This window comes from Scardinius erythrophthalmus (genome assembly GCF_964197995.2).
Source record: "Scardinius erythrophthalmus genome assembly, chromosome: 17".
Lineage (NCBI taxonomy): Eukaryota > Metazoa > Chordata > Actinopteri > Cypriniformes > Leuciscidae > Scardinius > Scardinius erythrophthalmus.
In genome coordinates this window covers 27,069,563-27,097,293 of record NC_138237.1, presented here as the reverse complement: position 1 = coordinate 27,097,293, position 27,731 = coordinate 27,069,563, and the positions used below count along the sequence as shown (strand labels likewise).

General features: G+C 38.4%; 1 protein-coding gene across 1 annotated transcript in view; it reads left to right on the top strand.

Moving 5' to 3' along the window:
- Positions 1-27,731, top strand: part of dacha (dachshund a) — a 150,774-nt gene that overhangs the window by 49,604 nt on the left and 73,439 nt on the right. Inside the window, exon 2 of the mRNA XM_081391133.1 lies at positions 18,058-18,173. Within this exon, the coding sequence (XP_081247259.1) occupies positions 18,058-18,173 (116 nt within the window). The remainder of the gene's footprint in view (positions 1-18,057; positions 18,174-27,731) is intronic.

Below are 27,731 nucleotides of genomic sequence, written 5' to 3'. Positions count from 1 at the left end.
GAATGTGGATTTCATTAAAAAAAGCAACATTTTGAAGAAAAAGCTGAGAAAATCTTGTTTTTTTCACGAGCATAAGCAATGCTTTTATCGCTTGTTTCTGCTTCTTTTTTTGCATGTTTTGATTCGGATATTCTGTACTTTTAAGATATGCAATAGTGGCAATATCTGATACTGGAATATGAAATATTGACACACTGTTGACATCTTCCTTTGTATTTTTGTAGTATGTATGTCTACGTGGAGGTCTTTTCTGCGTGTCTATGTGTATGTATGATATGGATAAGCTATTGGACACCTTAATTTCCTTCGGGATTATTAAAGTATCTCTATATCTAATTCCGTCAGTAGCGGGGAAGCGTTGTCAGAAAAATTCCTGACTTAAGCTACGATTTATAACAGTCCTTTACGATTGTTGCCTGTCGGACTGTACGAACATGATCCCCAATGTAAATCATATCACACTGTGGGATCTCAGTTGTCTTTAATATCAGACTGTACGGCAGTCAAGATGCTTTAAAAAGGGATGCATGCAAGAAGACTCGCTGGGCGTTTTACATCAATCCGTGACGCGTTCAGTGACATGAGCTACATTTACATGCGGGATAGAAATGATGGCTAGCAAATGGCTTCTCTTGAAAAGAAAACTGAAAAAACGAAACAAATAAAACAACAACCAAGACGCAAGCGTTGGTTTGTTGTTGTCTCACTAATTGCGTCATCAGGTTCGACCCATCTATTGGTTTTTGATTTGACGGTTGTTGCAGGAGAAGCCACACATTTGATCGCAATGGTCATTAATCGGATGTTTATGAACATGTCAAACTAGCGATCAAAGACTTAATTTGGCCTAGGATCTGAGGAATCTTTTAGGATTCACAGAATTTGTCTCAGACGGCCAAACCGTGGCCAAAATCGTACAGTGTGCACCCAGATTTCTGAGAATTTTTACATTTATTCAGATAAAAAGTATTACCATTGTTAAAATATGGCTAGCTGTGGAACAAGCAATGCTCAGTTATTTTAATTGTAAGAGACTGAAACATCCATGACAGACAAATAGGCATCAGATTAAGTTGATTAGTTTGTTTGTTAAAGTTGTGCAATTTTATATGTAATTCAAATACATGAATATAACATTTAGTCCTAAATATTTATTTGAATTTAACATTTCTTTTGAGTTTCACATAAGGATGATATATGGAATGATATTAAAGAAGTTAAATATTTCAATGAACTATTTCTTTAATATGATTAAAGGAGTGTGTATAGGACATGTCGGCTTCCTCTGTTCCTCTATTTCATCTTTTCCTAACCGTGGGCCTCCTGCCTCCCATCAGGCCATAGCTAACAATGCACTCCTGATTAAAGCACACCAAGTGCTCAGCTACCTGCACCAAAATAGACCTGCTCTCACCATGAGGGCCGTCCCGTGGTTGTATGTGTGTGTGTGAGTGTTTCTCTACATGAGATAAAGCCAAAGAGATTGAAAGACTGAGTTTAAATCCATCCAGAGTGTTATGTTTGACTGAGAACCGTTACATACAAGGATATAGCGTACACTGAGTGCACGTGTTCTGCGAAGCGCACAAAACGCCTTCTGAAAGTGACTTACACACACACACATTGTTGTCTTGTGATCTCTGGCTTAATGGGGACTGGAGTCTTTTTCATGTTTCATTGTGTGTTACTTTTACCCACAGGCTTGCTAAGTGTGTCCCCCTCTCCGCTCCGTTTCCCCCCACACTCCACATTCCAGCTTCATGCACACAGCTTGTTTCCTGATATTGCGCATTGTTTGGCAACTTCAAAAGGATCCATTTTAAACATGTGTCCATTTAAGACTGTACAGGAATCCATACGGTCTGGTCCACATTACGTGGGCCTGCTTAACTGTTCACATGTGGCAGCACTAATCAGAACATACATGTATTTACAGTGCAGACAGAGCACATACCTGCGGGGTGCGTAAATAAGGACGCAAGCTGCTTTTAATAATCTGGGCGTAAATGCGTCACTGTGCGATATGGCAGTGATAGAATGTGCGTGTTAATTTCACTATGTAAGATCACTTCTATGGAAATCCCTAGAAAAATAGTGTCATTAATGCATTATTGTAGTTGGCCTTGATTTGACGTTAATAATAACTGTTAATAAAAGTAAAACAAATGCTAAGTGCATCAAAAGATTTTTATTTGTTAAGCAATGAATGCTTTTATTTTGCAAGGATGCCTTAAATTGATTGCAAAAGATTTATATTTCAAATCAATGCTGTTCTTTTATTGATCAGTTTCCTCAACTGTTTTTTAATATTGATAATGAGAAATGTTTGTAACACTTTAGTTTAAGGTCCAATTCTTGCTATTAACTAGTTGTTTACTAGCATGCATATTACTAGGATGTTGGCTGTTTATTAGTACTTATAAATCACACATTAAAGCTTTATTCTGCATGATCAGAGTCTACATCCCTAATCCTTCCCAATACCTAAACTGAACCACCTTACTAGCTATTAATAAGCAATAATTTGGAGTTTGAGACAAAAGTCGTAGTTAATAAATGTTTCTTAAGCACCAAATCAGCACCAGTGCTGTTGCACTTAAAGAATATCAAATTAAAAAACATGAAAACTTGGATTATTTTGCTCTCTAAAAATTGGTTTTGTGATTGAAATTGTTTTATAGCGGACAGTACTGTAATATTTTTGTACAAGCATCTCAAAATAGTTGTAAAGGATGGAAGTGCCGTGATCTACTGTAGCCATGGTTGCTTGGTTAGTTCATGCGGTGAAAAAGAGGACGTTGGCCTGGTGTGTTTAACCTTAGCAGGAAGTTGACAGGCAGGCCAAACGCAGGGTCAGCCGTTAGCCCTGCTGACAGGAGACAAACTGAAGGGTCCAACATACTAAAGAGTGTGTGAGACACACAGTGTAATTGTGCCTTGGTGCAATAATGCACTTTGAGCGGTTGTGCTTTACACTCATGCATTTCAATTGAATCTGTTGTTCTTTAATTACAAGCCAACTGTATTAAGTAGAAGACTGTTCTGCAATGTGGACAAAACCCATTTACTTCCTCATTAAACAGTGTTATGTTCTTCACTACTCCATTTTGGCCCAAAGCACCCAGTTCCACTCAAGTCCGAGCAAATAGTCATTCAACAGGAGAAACCATTAGTTTAATTGGAAAGGCCTTCAAAAGAGGAATGTTTCTAGCAAAGTGACGGCCATCCGTGGCATCTTTTGATAGGACAAAAATCCACTCTCAAAGCCCCCACTATTGATTTTCCACGTCTGTCACAGCCTACATTAAATTAGAGCGGATCTGGTAGGTGTTGCTCATGAGAGCAAAGTGAAATGCTCGTAATTCAGGCACTGTGTGATCTGTCACTAGTCGGATTTAAAGTGAATGACTGCTAGTGCCCGTGAGTGTCTGTGTGTGTTTGCGTTCAGCATTTAATGTAATTGCAACTGAAAGAGCAGCTTGAGATGTAACATGTTTCAAATCATTGTTCATTCCCAACTTTATGTCTGTAACCAACATTAGATGTGTTCTCCAAACATTAGCAATGCTAATGAACGTTTATGGTCACTCAGGAAACGCAAGCGAGCGCAGGAAATTGATCAGATGGCCATCGCCATGGTGACTTCTTAGACCATGAAGATTAGTGGCATATCATATCTAAACTTGACAGGGGTGAATTAAAAACGCATCTAGACTGCGCAGTGCAAAGTGTATTTTACTGCTACCACTGCTATGAACAATCAAATTCCAACAAAAAAAGAAGAAAATGATCAAAGATTGTTGTAAATAAAAGAATCAGATGTGGTACCTTTCATTTGTAAACTAACATCATTAGCAAAAAATTAAAATGTACTTGTACTGTGATTTATAACATGTTGGTCACAATGAAGATTCTGGTCACATAATGAACCTTTTTTGGTATAGTTGCACTAACAACATTTTCTGCTTTTGATTGACATTTTCACCCACTTATTTTGAAAGGAAATGCACATTTTATAATAGTATCTATTTCAACACCTCTTGTCAACTATCCACTGTTCATGCAGTTCCGTGTGTGACTTTGCATAGAGCGGATCATTTAATGCTTCACCTCCATCTCCTCAGTACAGTATGAATGGAGCCGTACACTGCTAAAAGGATCAAATGCATTTAATCAAGTCAAGCTGCTACAATCTGCCTAAAACAAAAGCAGGGTCAGGGTGACCCTCCCGAATGAGCGAAAAGCATTGCAATTCCAAATGTGTGTGAAGGGATTAATTTTGCAATTTATCAATTCGCTGCAGCACTCTTTGGTATAAACAATGCGCCATGCGGTATCGGATGCCTGGCAGCTGGCTCTGGAAAAACTCAATAAGGTTACTGTGTCAATTGGGCTTGTGTGTCTTAAGCCCCTGACCTGCGACCTTTCACCTAGGCCTTGTAAACAGTCTCTAATCCTGACCTTTGGCCGGCTCTGGACCCTGAAGCTTTCAGTGCGTTGAATATGGCGTCTTGTAATCTGGTAAAATCATTACGGACAATTCATTGTCAGGAATAGAGAGTTCAAAAAGAGTCACCTCAACTTTTTTATTTGAAATTCTGTTGGAAAGGTTTGTTTCCACTGGTAAAGAAGGTGTTGGTGAATTAAAAGGTTAACAGGTAATGAGTTTCCTGCTGGCCTGGGGTGTAAATAGACTGATCAAAGTCAGACTCACTTTTTGTCCTGCTCCCTGATAGGTTAATATCTAATGATGTCATGTTTCAGAGTAACATGCTCCGCCCTATGTCATACTTGGTCAGCGTGAAATTAAAATTGACCCAATTTTCTTTCTCACAACATGTTCAACAATTCACGTTTTCCCATATTTATTGCACGTTATTCCAATGAAAACCGAACCAAAGCACGCACATCACCGGCAAAAAAAGAAAATGCTCAGGATTGGGTGCTAAACAAAGGAACTAATAAAAAACAGGAAGAAGTCAGCACACCAAAGCTAAAAAAGTGCTAAATAAATGATAGTAGACTCACACGGGTTACGTTTCGAGCCTTCATGTCTTCATGTAAGTTGCTTTACCAAGCTTTTCTTTTCTTTTTGTCGACATGCCGTTTCTCAACCCTTTCCCTGTTACTTTTCATAGTCCAAATAAATCCATGTTCCACTCAACAATATTTAATTTTCAATTGTCAATTAATAATTCTATAAGTAAAAGGGGTAGTAAATGCCATTTCATGTTGACTTTAATGTTTTTGTAACTCAACAGGTCCAGTGTGGCGTTAGCAATGCCAAGGTTTTGGCAAATGCATTCATATGTTTGTATACAACCTCATGGTGCATTTAAGAGCGATTTGTTTTTGTCACTTCATAAGACCTTTCTATGAAACATTAGCTGTTATCTAATATATTTTCTCATGAGAACTTGAGAGATATTTAATCTGTTCTAATCATGTGCGCAGAAAATAGTACAGAGGTCAGAATAAAACGCCTAAACCAAAACAGCCGGGTAAAGAAGCCTTCAGCTTTCATCCGCAGTCCTCACATAGACTTGTTAAATTTGGAAAAGTCTCTGTTTGTAGGTACAAGAGCCACCGGCTCCTTGTGTTTACATCTTCCCATGACATTTTCCCTCCCTCCCCTGTTATGAAACAGATTAGGGTGCGGGTTATTAAATAAATGAAAGTAACCCTCCCTCGCCTCCTCTCTCTCTCTCTCTCTCGGCGCTGAGTGACAGTAATCCGCAGTGAGACGTCGAGCATCAGGGATAGAAGGTTTGTTCTGCATCTTGCTGAACCCTGTTCCTCCCGCCCCCTGCATGGATTCAGCGGGCGGGTTGATAATGTCAGAGAATTTAATCCGCATACAGCTAAGTGCCAACCCTCGCTATTGTCTGAAGGCACCCCCCCCCCCCACACACACACACACACATCATCCCGCCCGCCGGGTCCACAAAGACTCGCGGTGGAGGGGACGAGTTGTGTCGGCTAGGAAGAAAGCCGATTGCTGTCAGCTTTGGCGCTGAGAGTGGCAGAATTACGGGAAGCAGATCTAATTTAATTGAGTGGGATCTGAACCTGGATACTTGAGAGAGGATATAGGAGAAGTGTGTGTGTGTGTTTGTATGTGTCAAGGTTCAACGGGTTTTGCTATCTTGATTTGTTTGCTTTCAGTCGACCGTTAATGTAAAGTCGCGCCGTAGACACAGAGCCCATTATCAGGTGATAGTGAGCAACACTAAGTTTGTCTGAACATAGCACTTGTTGCACTTAAACTTTTGAGGCAATTTCTGTGTGCTTTTTAAACCTCAGTTATGATGAAGTGGTCTGAAATGAGAAACATTGCTTATGATGTTTCACTTTATTTGGTTGGATGTTTGTGTGACAATTTGTTAGTCATAATCTTTTGCTTTTCTCATCTAGTATGTAATAGACCATTTTATCAACTAATAATTTTCAAATTTTATATTACTGCATTTGACTAATAACTCAATCAATATAGGCAAATAGTAGCTGATATACTGTATCAGTAACTGTACATTCTTAGTGGATTGACAGAAGTCTACATTTCTAATATTTTTACATGTTATTAGTGTAGTGTTTTTTTATATTTTTTTAATTGTATTGTATTTTCGCAAATGTATCTAATAATTAATTTGAATTATTTTGTAACTTTTTTTATGTACACTGCTGTCCACAAGTTTGGGACAGTAAGTTAAAAAAATTTTTAAATTAGATATAAATTAATTATTTTATTTAGCAAGAATGCATTTAAGCGACAATGAAAACATTTATAATGTTACAAAAGGTTTCTATTTCAAAGAATTTCTTTCCATTTACCAAATTTTTTTTTGTATTTTTTATCACGGTTTCCACAAAAATATTGAACAGCACAACTGTTTTCAACATCGATAAGACATTTTTCTCAAGCAGCAAATCAGCATATCAGAATGATTTCTGAAGGATCATGTGACACTGAAGGCTGCATCTGACTGGATCAGATTTTGATGCTGAAAATTCAGCTTTGATCACAGGAATTAATTATACTTTAAAACGTATTCAAATAGAAAACAGTTTTAAATTGTAATAATATTTGAAAAGTTGATGTTGAAAAGAGACTATGATGTCAGCAGGGAGAAAGTTGTTTTGAGAAGTCAGACTTTTTCCCCTTCATAATAATGTCACTGATAATTTGTATTACAGAAAAGTAAAAGGTCAGTTTTGATTTTGACTTTAAACATTCAAGACTCGCTTTGACAGAATGAAATGCAACACTTACTGAGATGGATAGAGTAAAACTGAGAAACAGGTGGAATGGAAAAAGATATCAAACTTACTCAGACTGATACGAGTGTGTATTAAAGCAGCATGAGTAAAACAGACAGTGAGTGTGTGTGAGTATACAGAGATAAGGAATCTCTCTGTCTGTTTTTCCTCACACACCGAAGGCCCCCGACATGTGCGTCCGCTCACCGTTAACAGGCTGTCAGAGCGGGTCTCATTGCTGGGATGCTTTGAATCTATCACAGCTTAACTTAAGCGCAGTCGGGCTCGGGCACATTGTGTCCGCCAGCTCTAAAGCGCATCTCTGCTGCGGGTTAAGGGGAGACCGTGCTGTTTATCAGAGCTGCTATTTTTAAGAGCCGCACATTGAGTCGTATCTCAGTGAGCTGTCAAGTGACGACAGCCTCTCCCTCCTCTTTCCCATCCCTCTCTCTCTCTCTCTCTCTCTCTTTCTGTCCGTCCATTCCCCCGTGTGGTAAATCACCGGCTCATCATATGTTCAGTGAAGAGTCAATACAGATTCACAGAGATGCAAGGCTGAAAAAAGGAAGTAGCCGTGTCTAAAGAGGAAGGTTTAATCTGTCAATTCAGGTGGAACAGATGTACTGATTGAGGATTTTTATATAACGTGTGTGTGTGTGTGTGTGTGTTTGGGGTGGGAGGGGGTGTTTAAGTATATGTTCAAAATGTCCCCATAAAGATGGCAATATCCGAAATCCTTGTCCTTGTGGGGACATTTTTTGGTCCCCATGAGGAAAACAGCTTATAAATCATACAGGATGATGATTTCTGAAAATGTTAAAATGCAGAAGGTTTTCTGTGATGGGTAGGGTTATGGGAGAGAATATTGTGCAGTATAAAAACCATTATGTCAATGGAAAAACCACATCAAACATGGAAACCCATAGTCTGTGTGTGTGTGTGTGTGTGTGTGTGTGTGTGTGTGTGTGTGTGTGTGTGTTTGTGGACTAATAGGGTCAAGCACAGGTTAGGAGAAGAGTCTGTGGAGAAACATCATCAAGTCCTTTGAGTGTATAGATGACCTCTTCATTGACCCCTTACAAACACACTTTATCACACATTTAAATGTACTTGCTCACTGTGCTGGGAGATTCACATTCACACAAACATTCATGCACTTTAAAATGGAAGTTGATTCATAGAGTTTTTTCCTTGATTTCATTAATTTTATGCAGTTTATTAATAGTAGAAATAGTAAGAAATATATACTACACTTTTTGAACACTTAACCATTGAGAAATCCACCATTTTTCCATCCATCCATCCATCCATCCATCCATCCATCCATCCATCCATCCATCCATCCATCCATCGCTCCATCCATCCATCCATCCATCCATCCATCCATCCAATAACCAATAAATGGACATATCTTTATGTATACTACTTTGTAGAAAAAGGAAATAAAAACCTATAAAATTAATAGTATGCACTGTATGCAAGAAACGATTTACTGTATGATAAAATAAAATTAATAATTAATAATAATTTATGCTTTCACCCCAAATATGCTATAGAAAGCAGTTTATTGTTAAAAAAAAAAAAAGAAGCTGGTTCACGTATGAATCGTTCACTTTGGTTGCATTTTCTGTATTAATTTGCTAAATGTGTTGAACAGACCAAGGGGCCGTGGACGTGTAGAACTTTTTTAATATTGTACATACTAATTCTGTGTGAATCTGCAGAGCTTTTCCATGCAGGGTCTGGGGATCTGCTGTTTAGCAGCATGTGTCAAGGCCTTGTGTGTCATTTAGAAATAAAGATCATCTCACTGGACGTCCATATTGTTATGGATATTCATACACACTGGCTCCCATGTGCAATCAAATGATGTGCTCATGTCGTACGCTTCTCGGGTTTGATTGATGGCTGAAGATAATGGCTCACAAACAAACTCTCCCTCCCTCCCCCCACCCGCTCGCCCGCCCACCATGAATAAGGCAACACCTCTCTCTCTCTCTCTCTCTCTCTCTCTCGCGCTCTCTCTCTCGCTCTCGGAGCAGACAGCAGGGGGGAAGACATCTGACATTTATTCAATACCATCAGTAGCTCTGTAGTGGCACTGCTGAGAGAAGGAGGGAAAAATTATGATCGGCGGTTACTTAAGCTAAAAGCTACATGGTGTCAGATGGAGGCAGCACTTAAAGAAATCCACGAGTAGAGATTTCTCTTCTGTCTCTTCTTTTTTTCTGGGTCGGGTCGACACATTGCACCCTTTCCGAAATGGTTGCTTGCGCACAGCCGCACCGAGTTTTTTAATAAAAGCTTGAAGCGGAGGAATTCTCTGTTAATAATGCAGAACAAAAGCGACATTGTGAGGGCCGGACAGCATGTGTGTACGTGTGTATGCGTGCGAAAGAGGCCATGCCACATAGACAGGACTCTGTCGCTGTGCGCGCTTGACCTTTCTCTGGTGGCGTCCCAGGAGTCAGCATTTTGGAAAAACACACCTTTGTTTACTGTCATTAGCTGATCTTAGGTCATCTGTTGTGGCGGCCCCCTTGAAAAAAGCAATTCAAAATTTAATAATCCAAATTGGGTAAAGAGTCAGGCCTCTAATTTTCCCTAATATATTTGAGAGGTATACTGTAGGCCTACAAATATAACAGAAAGCAGGGTTAACTTACAGACACATAAACCCCAAACTCTCAGTTGATTAACCTACAACTTTCTTACTCCCAGTTATTGGTTCCAAAAACATTCAGTCAACCCAGAGTATGTTCACGGTGAACACGCAAAGATATTCTCAACAGAGAGCGGTGAATCCAGGAGTCACCGTGGAAATGGACGCTAAGAAGGGCGCCATTCTACTACTATCTTTTATTTTTTGGTTTAAAGCCGATTTACATTTTTAGTGCATATCGCCACCTACTGGGCGGCAGTGCAATCATTTTTTTTAATTTTATCTTTTAATCTTTAATCAGTTGTTATGACAGCAAATAAAAATCATTCACTCACCTTCAAGTTGGTCCAAACCTGTATAAATTTCATCAGTTGTTTGCCCCCTTTGACTTCCATAGTATGGAGGGGGAAAAAATTCACTGGAAGTCAATGGGGTCCAAAAACTATTTGGTTTCCGACATTCTTCAAAATATCTTCTTTTGTGTTCAGCAGAAGAAAGAAACTAGGTTGTGTAAATGATGACAGAATTTTCATTTTTGGGTGTACTATCCCTTTAATGCCATTTTTTCCCATCCATCTTTGTTGTTGTTTTTTCCTTTGGAGGCAGATTATTAAACACTTCATCCATTCTGAAATTCAGCTCGCCAACCGGTAGGTGGTTGGAGACATTTGTCCTAATTTCTTGGCGTCGCCTCGGTTGCACCGCCCTGCACTTGGCTTTCCTCAACCCTCCAACAAAACCACTAGTTATAGTTAACAATAGTCTTCGTCTGACAATCGCAATCAAGATAATGGAACACAGTGTGAGCCTGTGCGGAAAAAAACAGCCCTACCACGGCCAAAGCCTTTCCCAAATTAAAAGCATTGGCCTTTAATCTGAGAAATATTGGATGGCTTTATAAGAAAGAGTGATGACTGAACATACATACTTGAAAATGTCAGGTGTGACCTTGCCTGTACTGAAATGCAGTGAAATTTAAAGGCAAAACAAGCTTTACTGACAACATCTGTGGAATGATATCACAGAAAATAATTTCAACTTCAGTTTCGTACCTCAGTCTGTAACAATGTGTTGACAGAAATGCACTTTAAATGGAAAGCTAAGGGGCAGTCGCAGTCATAGACTTAGATTCTTGTTTTTATTTGATCTGGAAGTTGAAAAAATAAAATAACATAAAACATGCACGTAAAATCATTATATATACTGTTATAACAGTTATAACATATATAACAGTTCTTTCAAAAACTGTTGGATGGTGGTGTATGTCTTATGTTTCATGCTATTTTACATATTTTAGATAGATGAAGTGTTAATGTAGTAACTATTCAGTGAATCATTTTGCTTCTGTCTGCCACACATACTTCTGGTCCGCTCTATTGTACACTAATTAGTTTAGTCGTACAACATTGAGAGCAAAGTGCGGAATGAAATCAGCTGTAGTTGTCTGACTGTGAGAATGGAGCTTTAGTTGGTGGCAGTCTCAGACCAGACAGCTTCATGCAAAGTGTGTGTGTGTGTGAGTGTGTACGTTTGCAAGAGAAAGGATTTCAGTAGGATTGGTTGAATGCATGGACATATGGAGACTGACTCCTCTTGGGCATCAGCGGGTACCAGGAGCCCCATCATCCTCTCTGTCTGTCTCTCTCCCTCACGCTGTCTCTCTCTCTCTGTCTGTCTCTCTGAGCTGGCACACTGGTAGCTCCTCTCCCTGGGATACTCAAGCCTTTCAAACATGAGTAATTGATGAATTGTATGCAATATGCAAATGTGAATGCATAAATCTCCTGACTGACAGCTTAATTTATGTGAGCCTTTAAGAATGCAGGATTAGATTTTAATTAAATATCTTCAAAGGCACCCTGACTCGTACATTTTTCTCTTGCCTCAGCTGCCGTCTTTGTTGTTGTTTAAACCGTTTTCCATTATAATTTGGGAAATCTGATTTTGTTTTCCCTCTGTGTCCTCCCGACACCCCCTCCGGCCACGGTCCAACCCTCGGCCTTTGCGCCTTCTCGGGCTAAATTTTATTACAAACCGTTCTCGGCAAAAGAGAACAAAGTTGGATTCTGCGAACAAACTCTTAGACGCGCAAGCCCCGCCCACTCAGCCGGAAGGGGTGTGGTTTGATTCACCTACCTCGGGACTTCCATGTGGCCCCGCCCCCGTCTTTTCAGCCACATTGTCTCAGCTAGACAAGCAGGTGTCGCCTGTTCATGAATATTAAATAAGGCCGTTTAAAAGATGACAAGGGCACATTTACGAAGCTGGGAGAGAATAAAAAGTGCTTAGTAACCCAGTTTTCGCCGGTCCCCAGCAGAGCGCAATGCTGTCGCCGGGGATTTGAGCAGAGTGATTGGTTGCGACGAGCGCACTGACAGGGTTTTCTTCTCCGGCGTGTGGAACGTGCAGTAACGTGTGAATGACTTTTCACTGCCATCTGTTCCTCCAGCCCGATGGGATACGGGGAAAGAGTGGAGAGTGTATGCGCGTGTGTGATTGTATACTCACTGCTCTTCACTGTCTGTCGTGGCTTTAGGGAACGCACATGGGCATCATGCCTGCAAGTGGGGAAGGGAGATGAAAAATATTCCCATACCAGGGAATTCTCAGGGTGTGAAAGGCTCCATTACAGTCAGATTGACTAAAGCGCTGAGCGGTTCACGAGGAGTCGACTCGATATGCCGACAAGCAGCCTTCAGCAGACCTGCATTATAACCGGTTAATCGAGACAAAGTCAGGACACTCTGATTATGAGTGTTTATAATGTTTTTGCCTTATAAATCCTATTCTTTTATAGTAAGAACTCGAGAAAATGTATATTGTCACTCATACGATGATACTCAAGATGATATCTCTCTTACTGGTGCAGTTATGTTTTAGAAACTTATACATTCTGAAATCTTTTAGTTTTATTTCCAGTACTTGAAATTATGGTTACAACAGCTAGTCTATAAAATGTTTGACAACTTTTTAAACAGGATACCTGTTAAATTGTTGTAAAATTGCTCAATTATTTTTTTTCCAGTAAATGTTTTTATTTCACACGTTTTCCATCTTTTTTCTGTATTGCTACCATTCACGCATCATCACCTAAATGTCTTTTAAAATTATAAAAAAATTCTGTAACACTTTAATTTAGGGTCCAATACTCACTATTAACTAATTGCTTATTAGCATGCATATTACAAGGATATTGGCTGTTTATTAGTTCTTATAAAGCACATATTAATGTCTTATTCTGAATGACCATATTCTACATCCCTTAATCCTTCCCAATACCTAAACTTAACAACCACCTTACTAACTATTAATAAGCAGTAATTAGGAGTTTATTGAGGCAAAAGTCGTAGTTAATGGTGAGAATTGGACCCTAAACTGAAGTGTGACCAAAAATTTACTTTTTGTAACATTTTGGTGGCAAACATCTCATGACAAATGTGGAAGCAAAGTGGCTAAACTTTATAAAGCCATATATTATTCTGTATTAAGTACAGAATGTTCACTTAATTTAGACAATATTTCCCTCCATTAAGGAGATTTTCATAATCAATAAAGGTGATTGAGAATTAGCTGTAAATATCAGTCGGGTGTGCGCACACTTCTATTTGTGTAAACTGTATAAATCTTGTATTTCTTGTAAATTAGATTTTTATTTAATAACTTTGTTTACACATTAAATGCATTTACATGTACAACAAAATGCTGCTAACAATAAAAAATCTCATTCGATGCGAACATGAACTACATTAAACCATGAGGTTGTGAAATCGTTGGATTTTCCCCTTTTTATGTCAAAACGTTGGGAAGTGCCGAACAAAATCAACGCAAGTCCTCAAATGGTCAAAAATGTGCTGATCAGGTTTTGCTCTAACAGTTTATGACCTTTAACAGAACACAGTTCATGGCATTTGCTTGACCTTACGTTATCATGTTACGAGGCATAATCAGTGTAAGAGCATACAATATTTGTTTTTCTTTTTATCTGGAAATAAACTTTTAATCCAGATTTTGTTGATCTAAGTAGTTGTCAGTTGCAGCACTACGTCAGTACTATATCCTTATTTGTAGTAATCATACCAAGTCACATATTTCCATACAATTAGAATTCCAGTACTTTTTCTGGAACATTGTGTCAAGTACATGACGACTACCTTTCCAAAAGTGCTCTTGAAAATGAAAGGATGGGTTTTATGTAAGGGAAGCACCTGTCACAAGTGAGGAAAGAACTGCTCGGCCTCTAACAATACCCAGTCAAAGTGGAGCTAAATAAGAAAATAGCTTTAAGAGTCCCTCGGGAGTCAAGTGCCTGTTCACGCACAATCGCCTGACTGCAAGACTTCTAACGACTCCAGCATGTTGGCTTGGATCTTGTATTTCGGGCACGCCTCGATTAGGAATGCTTAAAAGGAGCAAGTGAGTCAGATGCTCTAAATGAGGAAAGAAAAAACTCTTCTTGTTCCTCAACACACGTCGAAGTAGAGCTTTAAAGGAAATGGTTTTCCACCTCATTTTAAGGACGACCGGAAGCGTGTGCTTTTCTTTTCACTGATCTGCGATGTCAAGTTAGTGGCTGACCGTCTTCAAAGGCGGGATCTTTTGACATTTAGGCCTAGTTGATTTTTCTTCCTGCACTACATTGACCTCACGGAATCGCATGCTGTTTTCTAATTTGCTTTCCTCAAAGGAAATGGAGTTGTGTTATCGGAACACTGAGGTAATTGATTGTTTTCCAACGTGGCTTTTATCAGAATGATGTAAAAACCAACTTTAAAACAAATTCGGGCCTTTGCACACAAAGATATTTGTAAATAAATTAATATTATTTGCAACCTTTAATCATTTTCTTTCTCACCTGTGGCCTAGTAATTGGCATTAAGCGGAACTCAGACTACAAGAGTTTTTAAATCTTTACCGATTGTGAAATCTGGTTGCATCACGCACATAAGGAGAATCTTCACGCATTTTCTTCTTTCAAATCTCAAACCTGCACACATCACACACTACAAGATATTCTTAAGATTGTCATGCCAGATTTAGCCCCTCGTTTGGTCTCACAGGGACGCGGATATAAACAAAATGGATACTGTGTCGCGGCAACTTGCTGTAGACATTATATGAGGAGACATTATAAAGGCATTCGTACCACATTTCGACCACGGACCACTGGACCCGTACAGCTGTTTGTTGCTTCGCGGTCGCCATTTCAAAAGTTCAGTTACTTCCATCTCCTTGAAGATTTGTCTCTCATTGGCTTTTGAAGTCCTAATATAATCATAGTCGTAATCATCCTGATTTAAATTCCTAAATATCAAACATGTCTGATATTGTCGGGGTGGCCCAGACGTGTCCGCGAACATCAGGAGGTTTGAGATTTGATCTGTAAACACCTCACATTACCAGATAATCTGGGCCGAACATCGGAACCGACAAATGCCCGGGACAAGTTTTTTCTCTCTCTCATGATGTCACCCGTAAGTTTCTGAAGAGCATTTTTGAAGCCTAAAGTGGGCGGAGCCGGCCGTCGCCATCTTGGCAGCGTGTCACTGCACGTCCCTCCCGGTTACGCGAAATGGGCAAAGAGGCGGGATTAGCTGAGGTGTTGTGACGGCTAACAGACAGCAGACAAACGGCTAGTAGTGACAGCAGTGGCAATCCACCTGTCACTCAAGTGGCCACGCCCTTAATTATGCAGAACTTAAAGGCTTAATATAATTTTAACGGATGCGTTATTAAAAAATGCATCCCCCTCACAGTTGTCATGAAGGGCAAAATTAGCTATATAGATCAGTACCACTTTTTGTACCAGGCTGTAAACATCTTTTTTCTACTGTAAAGTTGGGCGTTTTAACATGGTGGTCTATGGGATTGACTCTCTTTTGCAGCCTGTCTCTAGCGGCCAGTCGATGAATTGCAGTTTAAGTCACTTTCGTGTTGGATTCAAGAGAGGGCCGCTTGGTCATGTCTCGATCCCCCGCTATTTTCTATGTCAGTAAAATCGCATGCATAAAATGTATGTTTCTCTGAAAGAAGTCAAACGAAACGAGACTGTAAAGTATTTTGTCAAACTCTCCCTAAATCAAAGACTCCAGTAATTTCATCTGCACTGGAGAGGAATTGTGGTCTGGCAAACTGTGCTGACGGGTTTTTTTTTGTTTTTTTTTAACAGTACAGTTAACTCCATCGACTGCTCTCCACTTACAGGCACTACAACAGCTAAAGTGATTCATGTTGATTGCCTTTCTTTTCCACCACGCTCTACTGTTCATAGTTTTTAATTAGATTAGTAATGTGATGGTCCAAAGTGATTCGCATTCGCCACGGACCTTGACAAGCTTGTCAACAGATCAGTGAGTCAAACTAAAATATCTTGGAGCAGGAAAGAGAGGAAGGCCCATGTGGTGGCGATGGACAACTGGACGCTGAAGGGGTCGTTTGAAGTTTACCATTGATCCGCTTGACTTGTAGTAAAGATACTGCTGACGTTGTTTTACTGCAGTATTGCTTCAAGTCTGAAATGAAAGTACGTAAAAATATGTATAAGTGCACTACTAAGGGTCTTGAGAGTGGTGAAAGTAAAGTTTAGGCTAGGAGTTGAAACTTCATGCCAAATATGACGATATGAACTGGAACATATGTCTTTCTGGACATGCGCTTGATGATGTTGTATTGAAACGTCCATTGTAGAGGGTTGCCTTGCAATGCCCGTGCGCTTTGACGTGTTCATGACCTGTTTAATCTATGAAGGTCTAAATGAAGCTTGCACTTCTGTGATCAAAACTGACTTTTCCCGCATAACAATAGACTTTATATATAGAAAGTCTTTGCACTTATGTTAATTATGAATGGGAGAAAGTGCAACGTGTAATATGCCAAAATAAGTCCTGCCTTTTGAATGAACGAGCCGCCTACTGATTGATAGTCATTGCGTCACTGCGGTTAGAAGCTCCTCTTTGCTTTGCTATGATCAGTTTAGTGGTGATTCTGCTCTGGTTTGTGTTTGTTAGCGCTGCAGTATTAATAAAACGGTGAAAAAGACTTGCTGCTTGATGTTCTTGGACTTGATCCAATGATATGCAGCAGTTGAATTAGCATTTTGCTTTTCCGGCTTATTTTGCTCTGCCAGCACCCTTGCGCAGGGTTCGAACTGTCATGTACCTGTCTCTTTGATAGCCTCTCTCACACTGAAGTGTGAGAGATAAGTGTGTGTTTGTGTTTTGTGTTGAATAATTTGTCAAGCGTGTTGTACGTTAGCGGCACATGTTTCTAAGAATGTGCTTGTTCATGTATCTATCATGACAGAGGATGATATATAACCGTATGTTTGTTGGTTTGATGTGTGTGTGTGTGTGTATAAATTGTAGTAACTAGATTCTGCTTTGAAAGAACTTTCCTTTTCATTGTTCTGTCTGAAGAGACTGATGTTTTTAGCACCATTTTACAACCCCAATTAACTTTAACTTGTCGCGAAAAAGTATTATGTTCTACCACATGACTTAAAAAATGTATTGTAAAAAATGTCATGTATTCAAGACATTGTATGTATGAATATTTTTTTTTTTATGTATAAAAAAAAAAAAAGAGGGTCATGTCATTGACCCAAAAGTAGCTTATGTTTGGTGTTCACCAATCAAAACACATTACACAGTCATGTAACCATGTGACCTACATGTTAAAGCAAAAATGTAGATGCAAATGTACACTGAAAAAAAATGTTGGTCACACTTTAGATTAGAGTCCAATTCTGACTATTAACTAACTATTAACTATGAGTTTTGCCTCAACTACTAATAAACAGTAATTAGGAGTTTATTAATAAGGTTGTTAAGTTTAGGTGTTGGGAAGGATTAGGGGATGTAGAATATGGTCATGCAGAATAAGACATTAATATGTGCTAATATATGCATGGTTAATAGTGAGAATTGAACCCTAAACTAAAGTGTTACCAAACATGTTTTCACTCTGTAAATTATAATTACAAAGAATCACAAATAAATACATTGAATCACATGTGAAATTTTGAAATAGAAAGACTGAAATTGTATTTTCTTGGATAACATACTCCTGTAATCTTTGTTAACCTGCTTTTTTTTTAATCCAGTGTCAATAAAACCCCTGTTGTCTGTGTTTTTTCTCTCCAGTTCTCGGCCTGGTCGTCCTCCCAAGCGTTCTCTCGGCGTGGCGATGCAGGACAGCTCTCGTCTGCTTCCTCACGGTGTTCACGGGCTGCTGTCTCCAGGTCTGCTCTCCCCGACAGGTACGCCCCCCCCCCTCGCTCACCCACCTGGAAGACCTAAAAATACCAGCCCTCAGATCGACACCAGTGTGTAAAACACCACGTATAGGAACATTTTTATTCCCTTTCTCTGTGTAATCTGGATTTCTTTTTCTTTTTATCTGTGCTGTCTGTCTCTTTTCCCATCTTTCCTTTTCTCTCCTCCTCCCACTCTTCCACCTTCTGCAAATCAGTTGGTATTGATTTCCCCCCTCTGTCCTTCACTGGCCACCACTGCGTCTCAAACAGAGGTTAAACTATTGGATTTCTGTAGCCTCTTTGCTTTTTTTCCTGTGCACGCATTTGCTTTCTCTCATTCTCTCTCGTCATCCCTCTTTCCTTTGGAATACAATCCGTTTCAGAGGTATCGTTTGATCGCTTTTAGACCAAAATCCCAAACCACTGGACCTCACCTGCGTGTTTGTTTGCGTGTTTTATATTTACGACTGAACCGCATGTGCGTCTCGGTTAACGCCGTGTTCTCCGTCGTTCCTCTCCTTGCTTTTTAGCTTCAGTTCTCTAAATTGCTGATGGTAGTGGCAATTTAGCTCTCACAATGGGCAGCGCGCGTATCGACCGTAGTAGCCGGAGCAGTCCGTTAGCCGGCCCCGCTGATTGATTTTAGATGACTCTGTTGTTATTTCCGAGGTGGGGAGGGGGAAGGAGCTCTTTAAAATGTGCGTCCACATTTCTCTCAATCCCTCTGCTCATCTTGCCGTCCCCAACGCCAACAAATGCCTGACTTTGCAGGATGTGATGCGATTTGAGAGTGACGTGAGTTAACAGGGACATTCACATTGTGGGGCCTCATTCATGAAACCTGAGCACAATTATTTTTTTTGGTGTGGATCAGTCATAAAAATCATTCCTGAACCTGAAAAATCATAAAGCAAGGCGTGTTTTTTGTGCATTACAAATTCACAGGTAATTGGTTATATTTATTTAAATTAAGTTTGAATTTAGCAAAGGTGGATTTCCTGTCACATTTCGAATAGTCATATTTCATGTAACCAAACGTTTGGAATCATTAAGATATTTTTTTAAGTGTGTTTGAAATAAGTCTCTTATGCTCAGCAAGGCTGCATTTATTTGATCAAGAATACAGTAAAATATATTAAAACGGGAAACAGTTCTTTTAAATTGTAATAATATTTTAAAGTACAATTTGTTCCTGTGATCAAAGCTGAATTTTCAGCATCATTACTCCAGTCTTCAGTGTCACATGATCCTTCAGAAATCACTCTAATATGATGATTTTTTGTCCTAGATTTTTTTTTTTATTATTATCAATGTTGAAAACTGTTGGTAACATTAATAATATTTTGATCACTTTAATGTATCCTTGCTGAAAAAATGTTTTAATTTATTTTCCTTTTTTAATCTTTTAATTGTAGTTTATCACAGTTTCCACTAAATATTGAGCAGCACAACTGTTTTCTACGTTGATAATAATGAGAAATGTTTCTTGAGCATCAAATCATCATATTAGAATGATTTCTGAAGGATCATGTGACTCTGAAGACTGGTGTAATGATGCTGAAAATTCAGCTTTGATCACAGGAATAAATTACATGTTATATTTTTATATAAAAAAAGAAAAGTTATTTTAAATTGTAATAATATTTCACAATATTACTGTATTTACTGTATGTTTGATCAAATAAATGGAGCCTTGGTGAGCAGAAGAGACTTCAAAAACATTAAAAAGTCTTAATTGACCAGTAGTGTACAGTAACTTTTAAATATAATTATTTCTTTTAGATGGCATAGTTACTGATATAATTTACCCCTTTAAATGTGTTAAATCAACTAACGTTCTTTATTTTAAACTCCATCTGGTTGTGTGTCAAATCCCTCAGGTCTTCCTGATATAGTTCCGTGCACGAATCCATACAGGAACTGTGAATGCCTCCGTCGGTTCTCCATGACAGGTGTAGGCTATACACATATTGTGAAACTTGCATTTCTTCATTTACTCATTCATATTCCAATGCAAATAAAAATATTTTACAGTTCCTATAAATCAACGAAACCTTTTATGCAGAAGTTTATTAAGATGTAACAGCCCTCCAATGAAATGAAGTAATGTACCTGCTGAAATATTAACTTGTTAAACGGGCCACAGTTACCAAAGACGACTACATTTGTGATCTTTCACAGCAAATTGCTGGATTTGCAACTTTTTAATGAGGTAAAAATGAATGTAATTAGCATTGGTTGTAATATTAATCTAGTATGGATTCTAATTACAGTTGTCCTTATTATAGTCAGTAATTATACAAGTGTGTATTTATAATGAATTAATTATATCATAAAATTAAAATACTATTTTTTTGCTATAATTTTGTTAATATATAAAATGATAGCAAAAAATAGCTATCATATTCATATTTCATTATGAGATGTCTATATCTATTAGTACCTTTTTTTTCCTAACCTACTCAATAAACTATTTTGAATGTGTGACCGTACATCAGTACATCACATTAGTTTTTAGTAATACATTTGAGGCATCGTTACAGTCGTCACTTTCTAGCGTGTTCTTAACACATCAGCAGATTCTGATCAGACTTGCCATTTAATTATTAGCAGCAATTTGTGCAGTTATTTCCTGCTAACGCCATAATTAGGCAGAAGAAAGTGGCGGCTGGGCTGATATAGCGCTCGGCGGAGGATATCAATGCTCGCGCTCATCCTCAGAGAGAGAAAAACAGCCAGAGAAAGATGTCTCTGGAGAAATGAAGCGTTTTTCTGTTCTCTCGAAGCCCTCCGCTGTGAAGAAGTGTCTGAATGCGGGAGGGGGGTGCTAGTAAACCAGGTGTTGTTGTGGGCTTTGTTTTTGCATTTGGTTTCCTGGATTGCTGTTGACAGAAACATTATAAGCCTGTGGCAACGAGAGCTGATATAACATAACTCATATGTACAAGACATTAGAATAACTTCAGACATGAATGATGCCTTAAACCGTGCAGCTTATTCAGAAGAGGTATATACTATTACTTTTCTAAGCGATCAAACTAGTGATTTTCACCTGGCAGATGATAAAAATCATGAAAATCCCATCGATTTACATCGAAGGAGGGACTCAAGCCATATCTGGAATATCAGAATGTCAGATTAAGAGACTTATTCCAGGTTTAGCATGAGTTAAGCCCAGTTAATTAAGTTGATTTCCACAAAAAAATATTTTAACTCACCCCCTGTTGTGTTTTTTTTTTTTTTAAAGGAAATAATTAGGTTACGGTGAAGCACTTAAAGTGGAAGTACATTTTTTTGATGATTTAAAGACAGAAATGTGATGGTTAGAAATTTAAAAGCACTTAAATTTATTCTACTTGGCTATTATTTGAGCTGTAAAGTTGTTACTTTTATGGTGATTAAAGTTGAATTGAAGTTGAAATAAAATAGAATATAAATTTACTCAGAAAAGGTTAGTAAAACATACAGTTAACATCTTGTGGCTAATTTATTGAAATAGTGAGTATTTGAACAGATTGGTCCCATTTATCTCAATTGTAATTGTATCACTGAAACCATTTTTTTTTTTTAAGAGAGACAATTGATATTTTTTGGCAATCAACAATTGCTGTCGATTGAGCTTTACTTGTAATGAATTGAAATAATCCTTTTAAAGTTTCTCTCTTTTCATTTGGACCAATAAGCCACACCCTAGCAACACCCTGGCAACCACTTACTTTGGTTAGCACCCTAGCATTGTGGTGATGGGATTTTTTTTCAAGAAAATCTATAAAAAAAATCTGTAACATTTTACAATAAGGTCCTTTTCATTAACATTAGTTATTGCATTAGCTAACATAAACTAAAAATGAGCTATATATTTTTCACAGCATTTATTAATCTTTGTTCATGTTGGTTAATAAAAAGACATAGTATAATACTAAAGTATTGTTTAGTGTTCGTTCATTGTTACTTGTGTAGTTAACTAATGTTAAAGTCCCCCTGTAGGCAATAATTTTAAACTTTCTTTCCTTGAAAAAATATTCTTCATGCCTTAAAATAGCTTGAATATAAATCTACACCTTTTGTCTCATTTAGTATACGTGGTCCTAAGAATATGCAAATGAGCCCCGCCTCCACTCACTCACCCCAGCCCAGAGATCCACTCGTTGACGGTCACACGTTTACCTGATTGGTTACAAGGTATAGTTTGTGACGTCAGAAACACCAGCAATTTCAAACCACGTTTTGAGACTGTCTTTGGTTCACTGCAGTTTTAAGGAGAAAATACTCAGCAATGGTGTTGACTTATGAATTTGCACATGGTTTGTCTTAAAGTATATTAAAAACACCACATAGACATAAACAACATTTAAAGCTTGATTTTTCACCACAGAGGGACTTTAATGAGTTAAACCTTATTGTAAAGTGTTACCGAAAAAAATCTAGTAATCCTTATATAGTTGACCGTACGCAGGGGTAGTTTGACTTTCACCGACTTCCCAACTCACCGCCTGTTTTTGGGTTCGAGTCTGGGCCCACCGCTGGTAACTGATACATCTATCTCATACATACACACTTGTAGAAAGCTTCTCTTACACAAACCAGACTACACGCACACGCACACACTCACACGCACACACACACTCCGTCTCTCTCTTTCTCTGTGGGTGAAAACAATTGCAGGCCTAGCTGGTGACTTTGATGAATGACATGTCCCTTTGGGGAGCAGTTTCTCCATCTGTTTATCCCCCCTTCTGTTGCCCCCCCCTCCCTAAACTCACTCACACACACATGTGCAGAAACGCACACGGCACTCAGTGCAGGAGTATTTAAGACTGCCGCTGGCTCCGTCATGCACCTGTAAGCACTCTCGCACACACAAGACATCTTCTTTTTCGAGCACCTAGAGTCTCATTGTCGTATGTTTTTATGTGGTTGGCTAATCAAGGAGTTTCTTGACGGAAAGTAGTCGACTGGTCGGACTAAAGGTCAATCTGAATGTGCAATCTGCAACCCATTTTACTTTCGCCAGTGAAAAGTATGTTAAAAGGTATTAAAAGAAAAAGAAATAAGAGAACTTGATTTTTATCAATCATTTTGAAGCTTTAATTAAGATGCGTTTTGGTCGATTGGATCACAAGTGGACGATGCTAAATACAGGTGTAAACGGGGTCTAAAATGTTTTGAGCTTGTCCACTTTCCACCACTTCCAGAGGGAGTCGAAAACACATTCGACCGGATTGCTTTCATAATGTGTGGTAATGTGGTTGAATGCGTTTGAACAGCCGCAAGACTGTCTTCTCTCCGCCCACTGACGTAAACATCATGGGAAGCGCGTTAGCCAGACGGGATTTAAACTTTATCGGCTGAAGACCTTAGTTTGCTTTGAAGACGAAAAACATACCAAGCACAATGTTCTCTCACCATTCCTGATTTCTAACATGCACTCACAGCGTTCGGGGTGGTCTTGTGACTGTCAGAGCAGAAATGAAAGCTTATGCTCTCCCGTATGTTTTTCCGTCATCTCCGGTCGTGTACATATGTAAATTGTGTTAGTTTATTTCATCCTTTAGATGGAGAGATCTGTGAAAGCTCATACATGTACCCACCCATAGACCCTCCCCTCGAAGAAATCAGGGCAGAAGTGGTTGAAAGTGGAGAGAAGAGACGGATTAAAACACCAGGTGTAAACGGGAATGTGTCTCCCTCGTCTACTTGTGATCCGTCCGACCAAAACTCATCTTAATACCAGGTGTAAACAGGGCCAAAAAGTATTTGGTCGGACTAAAGGTCGATGTGAATTTGCAGTTCGCAAACCATTTTACTTCCGTAATGTGGCATGATTCTAAGTTAAAGGTATTCATAGAAAAAATATATAGGACGGAACTTGATTTCATCAATCCAGATTTCATTTGAAGGTGAAAACAGAAATTTTGGCTACATACCAAAAAGTAGTCGACTTGACGGTAACCGTTCACAACCCATTTTACTGTAATGTGGCATGTTTAGAATTTAAAAGCTATTAAAAGGGAAAAAAAAAGACTTTGATTTTATTCATCAGGAATTAATTTGAAGCTGAAAACTGAACAATTTTGGTTACCAAAATTGACTGTTTACTGCAAATTCAAGCACTGCCACTCAAATCAATTAAAACAAACAAATATAAAACATTTGTAAAAAAAACAATCTACATAAACCAGTCGCGCAGTTTTACTCTGTGACCTCTTTGAGGGATTCTCTTCCCTCGTTTAGAGCCGGTCACTTGTGCTGCACTCTGACTGGAGGGGTTAACTCTGTGTGTGTGTGTGTGTGTGTGTGCGTGTAGGAAAAGAGCTAGGATAAATAAAACATGGAGATCTGTTTAGTGACATATGGGCCAGTGCAGCCCGTCTCCTGCATCCTAATGAACGCTAAGCCTTTCAAACTGTGTGAGACGAGAGCTTTGTGCTGCCAGGAATATAGATATCAGCGAGAACCACTGTGTGTTTATGTTTGGGTAAACCTGTGATTCATGTGCACGATTTATAAGAGTACGTACAGCAACGCCTAACTTCAGTTTGTACTTTTGTTAGGGTTGTAAAACGTTGTAAGGAGTCATGTGTTAACGCCAACTTGAAGTGGCACAGTCGTTCAGATTCAACATATGGCAGTCAATTGACAAGTCAGCTGAAAAAAATCCACAGTTGAACACAAATTAAGCTAGTCATTTGCAAAATTTCTTTTTTTTTTGTGTCAGAAAAAAACTTCTCACAGTCTTAAAGTCATTAGCACGTCTGTGACTTTTTGATATCTGACAAAGGTGACATCTGTACAGTTTTGGCAGATCTGTATAAACCCATTTAATCCCACAGTTAAATTTGTGACAAATTTTGTATAAAGTTTAAAGGGTATAGAAGGAGTTATTGATGTATATTACGCAGAGTTCACTGTAAGTGAAATACAGACTGTCTTGATTTCATATCATAGCTTGATATGCAGAGATAACAAAAATCCTGTTAAATTTACCAGAAAGATGCTGTAAATTTAATGTAATACAGTGATGTTCAGGCGTTACGGAAGATATTTTGGTAACTGTATATCTTACAGTTCACAACTGTATATGTAATTTTAATGTATTAATATACTTGGAACAACTGAGCTAACTTCTGTTTTTTCTAATTCTAATATACTGATAAGCATAATAAAAATATATATTTTTTAATTATAATCAAATGTGATGCGTTTTCTTGCAGTTTTCACTGTAATAAGTAAACTCAATTTTACTTAGAAAATAAGTTATTGTAAAAGTATATTCTTCTTCTTCTACTTTTTCTTTAGCGTTTATCCCGCATAGTAGCAAGGTCCGCTTTTCTGGATCGCTGGTGCCATTTGATGCGATTATCGGCTTGATCGGGGTGCAAACCGGTAAGCTTTGAGATCGTTGTGCCGCGTGTCGAGCCACCAGCTTCGGTATATTATTATTATTTTACATTAAAACTGCATTAGTGTCGTCTTGTTGAATGTAATATAGATGTTCTCCGTAGATTATAAGGTAATGCTAATTGGTACTATACGGTATTATATGGTACTATAATAATATGTTTTACAGTATTTTACGGTAAAATACTATAACATTTATTTTCTGCCTATTAAATGTATTTTTTTCACTGTTTATGATGAGGTAATTAGTTAACTATTTAACATTTGGTTACTCTATTTGGTAACACTTTATTTTACAGTGTCCTTGTTACATATGTTACATGTACTTACCATAGCAATAACAGTAAATTATGCATAATTACATGCAACTAACCCTCAACCAAACCCTAATCCTACCCTAACCCTATAGTAAGTATATGTAGTTCATTAATATTACTCAGTACTTAAATATATAATTACACTGTAACAATGACACCTTAGAATAAAGTGTAACCCTCTATTTTAAGGTGGTGTAGTTACATTGTACTTGTACTGAGTAATATTTATTAGCTACATGTACTTATAGAGTTACGGTTAGGGTTTGGTTTAGGGTTAGTTACTTGTAAGTATGCATAATTTACTGTTATTACTATAGTAAGTACATGTAGTAATGTGGAACTACGTCACCTTAAAATAGTGTTACATATAAGTGTAAATTTTTTGATTTTTTTTCATGAATTACAAAAAAATGTGCATGTGTATATATAGGCCCTTACCCAAATGGTACCCTAAATACTCACCGTTTTCCTACGAGTCTGCACTTTGGTGACGTAACACCTCTTTTGACTGTCGGGAAGAAGTCTGCTCGGCAAAAGTGCGCACCGAGGGCGCTTATCGACCGCAAACAGGGCACTCGCGAAATGCCAAATGGGACACCCTATGGTCTCACAGACTTAACAGACACGCGTACGTGGCAGCCATTGTGAAGCTTTGGCCACTAGACCATAAGTGCGCATGAAGTGTGCTATTTGGGACAGGGCCATATTAGTATAATAATTAGCTAAATTCATTGCGCCACATTCACACTGTTGCATAGTCCTCCTGTAAAACACACACACACACACACACACACACACACACACACACACACACACACACACACACACACACACACACACACACACACACACACACACACACACACACACACACACACACACACACACACACACACACACACAGACCTCCATCTGCCCCCAGGTGCATAGGTGGGTGGCCTTCAATCCCTATTTAATGAAGGCTATGATTTGTTTTTGGATCACACAGTGATCTGCCTGTCTTCAAACACACTAGCTGGAGATGTCTCAATTGCTCTTCATTATTGCAGGCAGAGCCTGTGGAAAAAACAAAAACACAAAGACATCATAACCACAAGAGCACGCACAGGCTCGGGGACGGAGAGAGGCTTCAAGTGTTTATTTCCATTGCTCTTCTTATGAAGAGAAGGCTGGCCTCTCTCCGACGGCTTCCCAGTACTTCTCCAGCACTTCCTGCATACTCAGCTGAAGTGAATGGACGGGAAAGGATGAAATGCTTTTCTCACTTTTTTCTTCTTTAAACAGTTTGTCCTCACTTATCACTACACTGATTTCATCCACATGTAAAGATATTATCTGGGATCACTCCAGAGGTGAGAGAATAATAGTCAAAATCGGCTAAGGGGTAATTAAATGTAACAAATCATATAAAAATTTATATTTTATTGGAAATTGTAAAAAAAAAAAAAAAGTCAAACTTTGATAATTGACTTAATCTTTTAAACAACTGAGAAGATTGTATTAAAATTACTTTTTATAAAAATCACCTGTCAAGTTTATAATATATATTACATCAGCATCAGAGAGTCAAATTGGACGACTACAGGTCTAGATTTCTCATTTAACAGTTCATCTACTGCCAAAATTATGGAAAAAAGATCAGTTAAAATTCAAATCAGGAATGTCAAAATCAGAATTCTAATCAGAATACTAACTCAGCGAAGTTTTTCAGTTGGATTGGCGTTTATTCTCTTTAGTATTTCTTTATCATTCCGATTTAATTTCAGTTGAAGAACACATTTATACTCATGTGCGTTATGTATTATGTATGTTATCGTCTCTGACAGACAGCATGTTGAAGCCG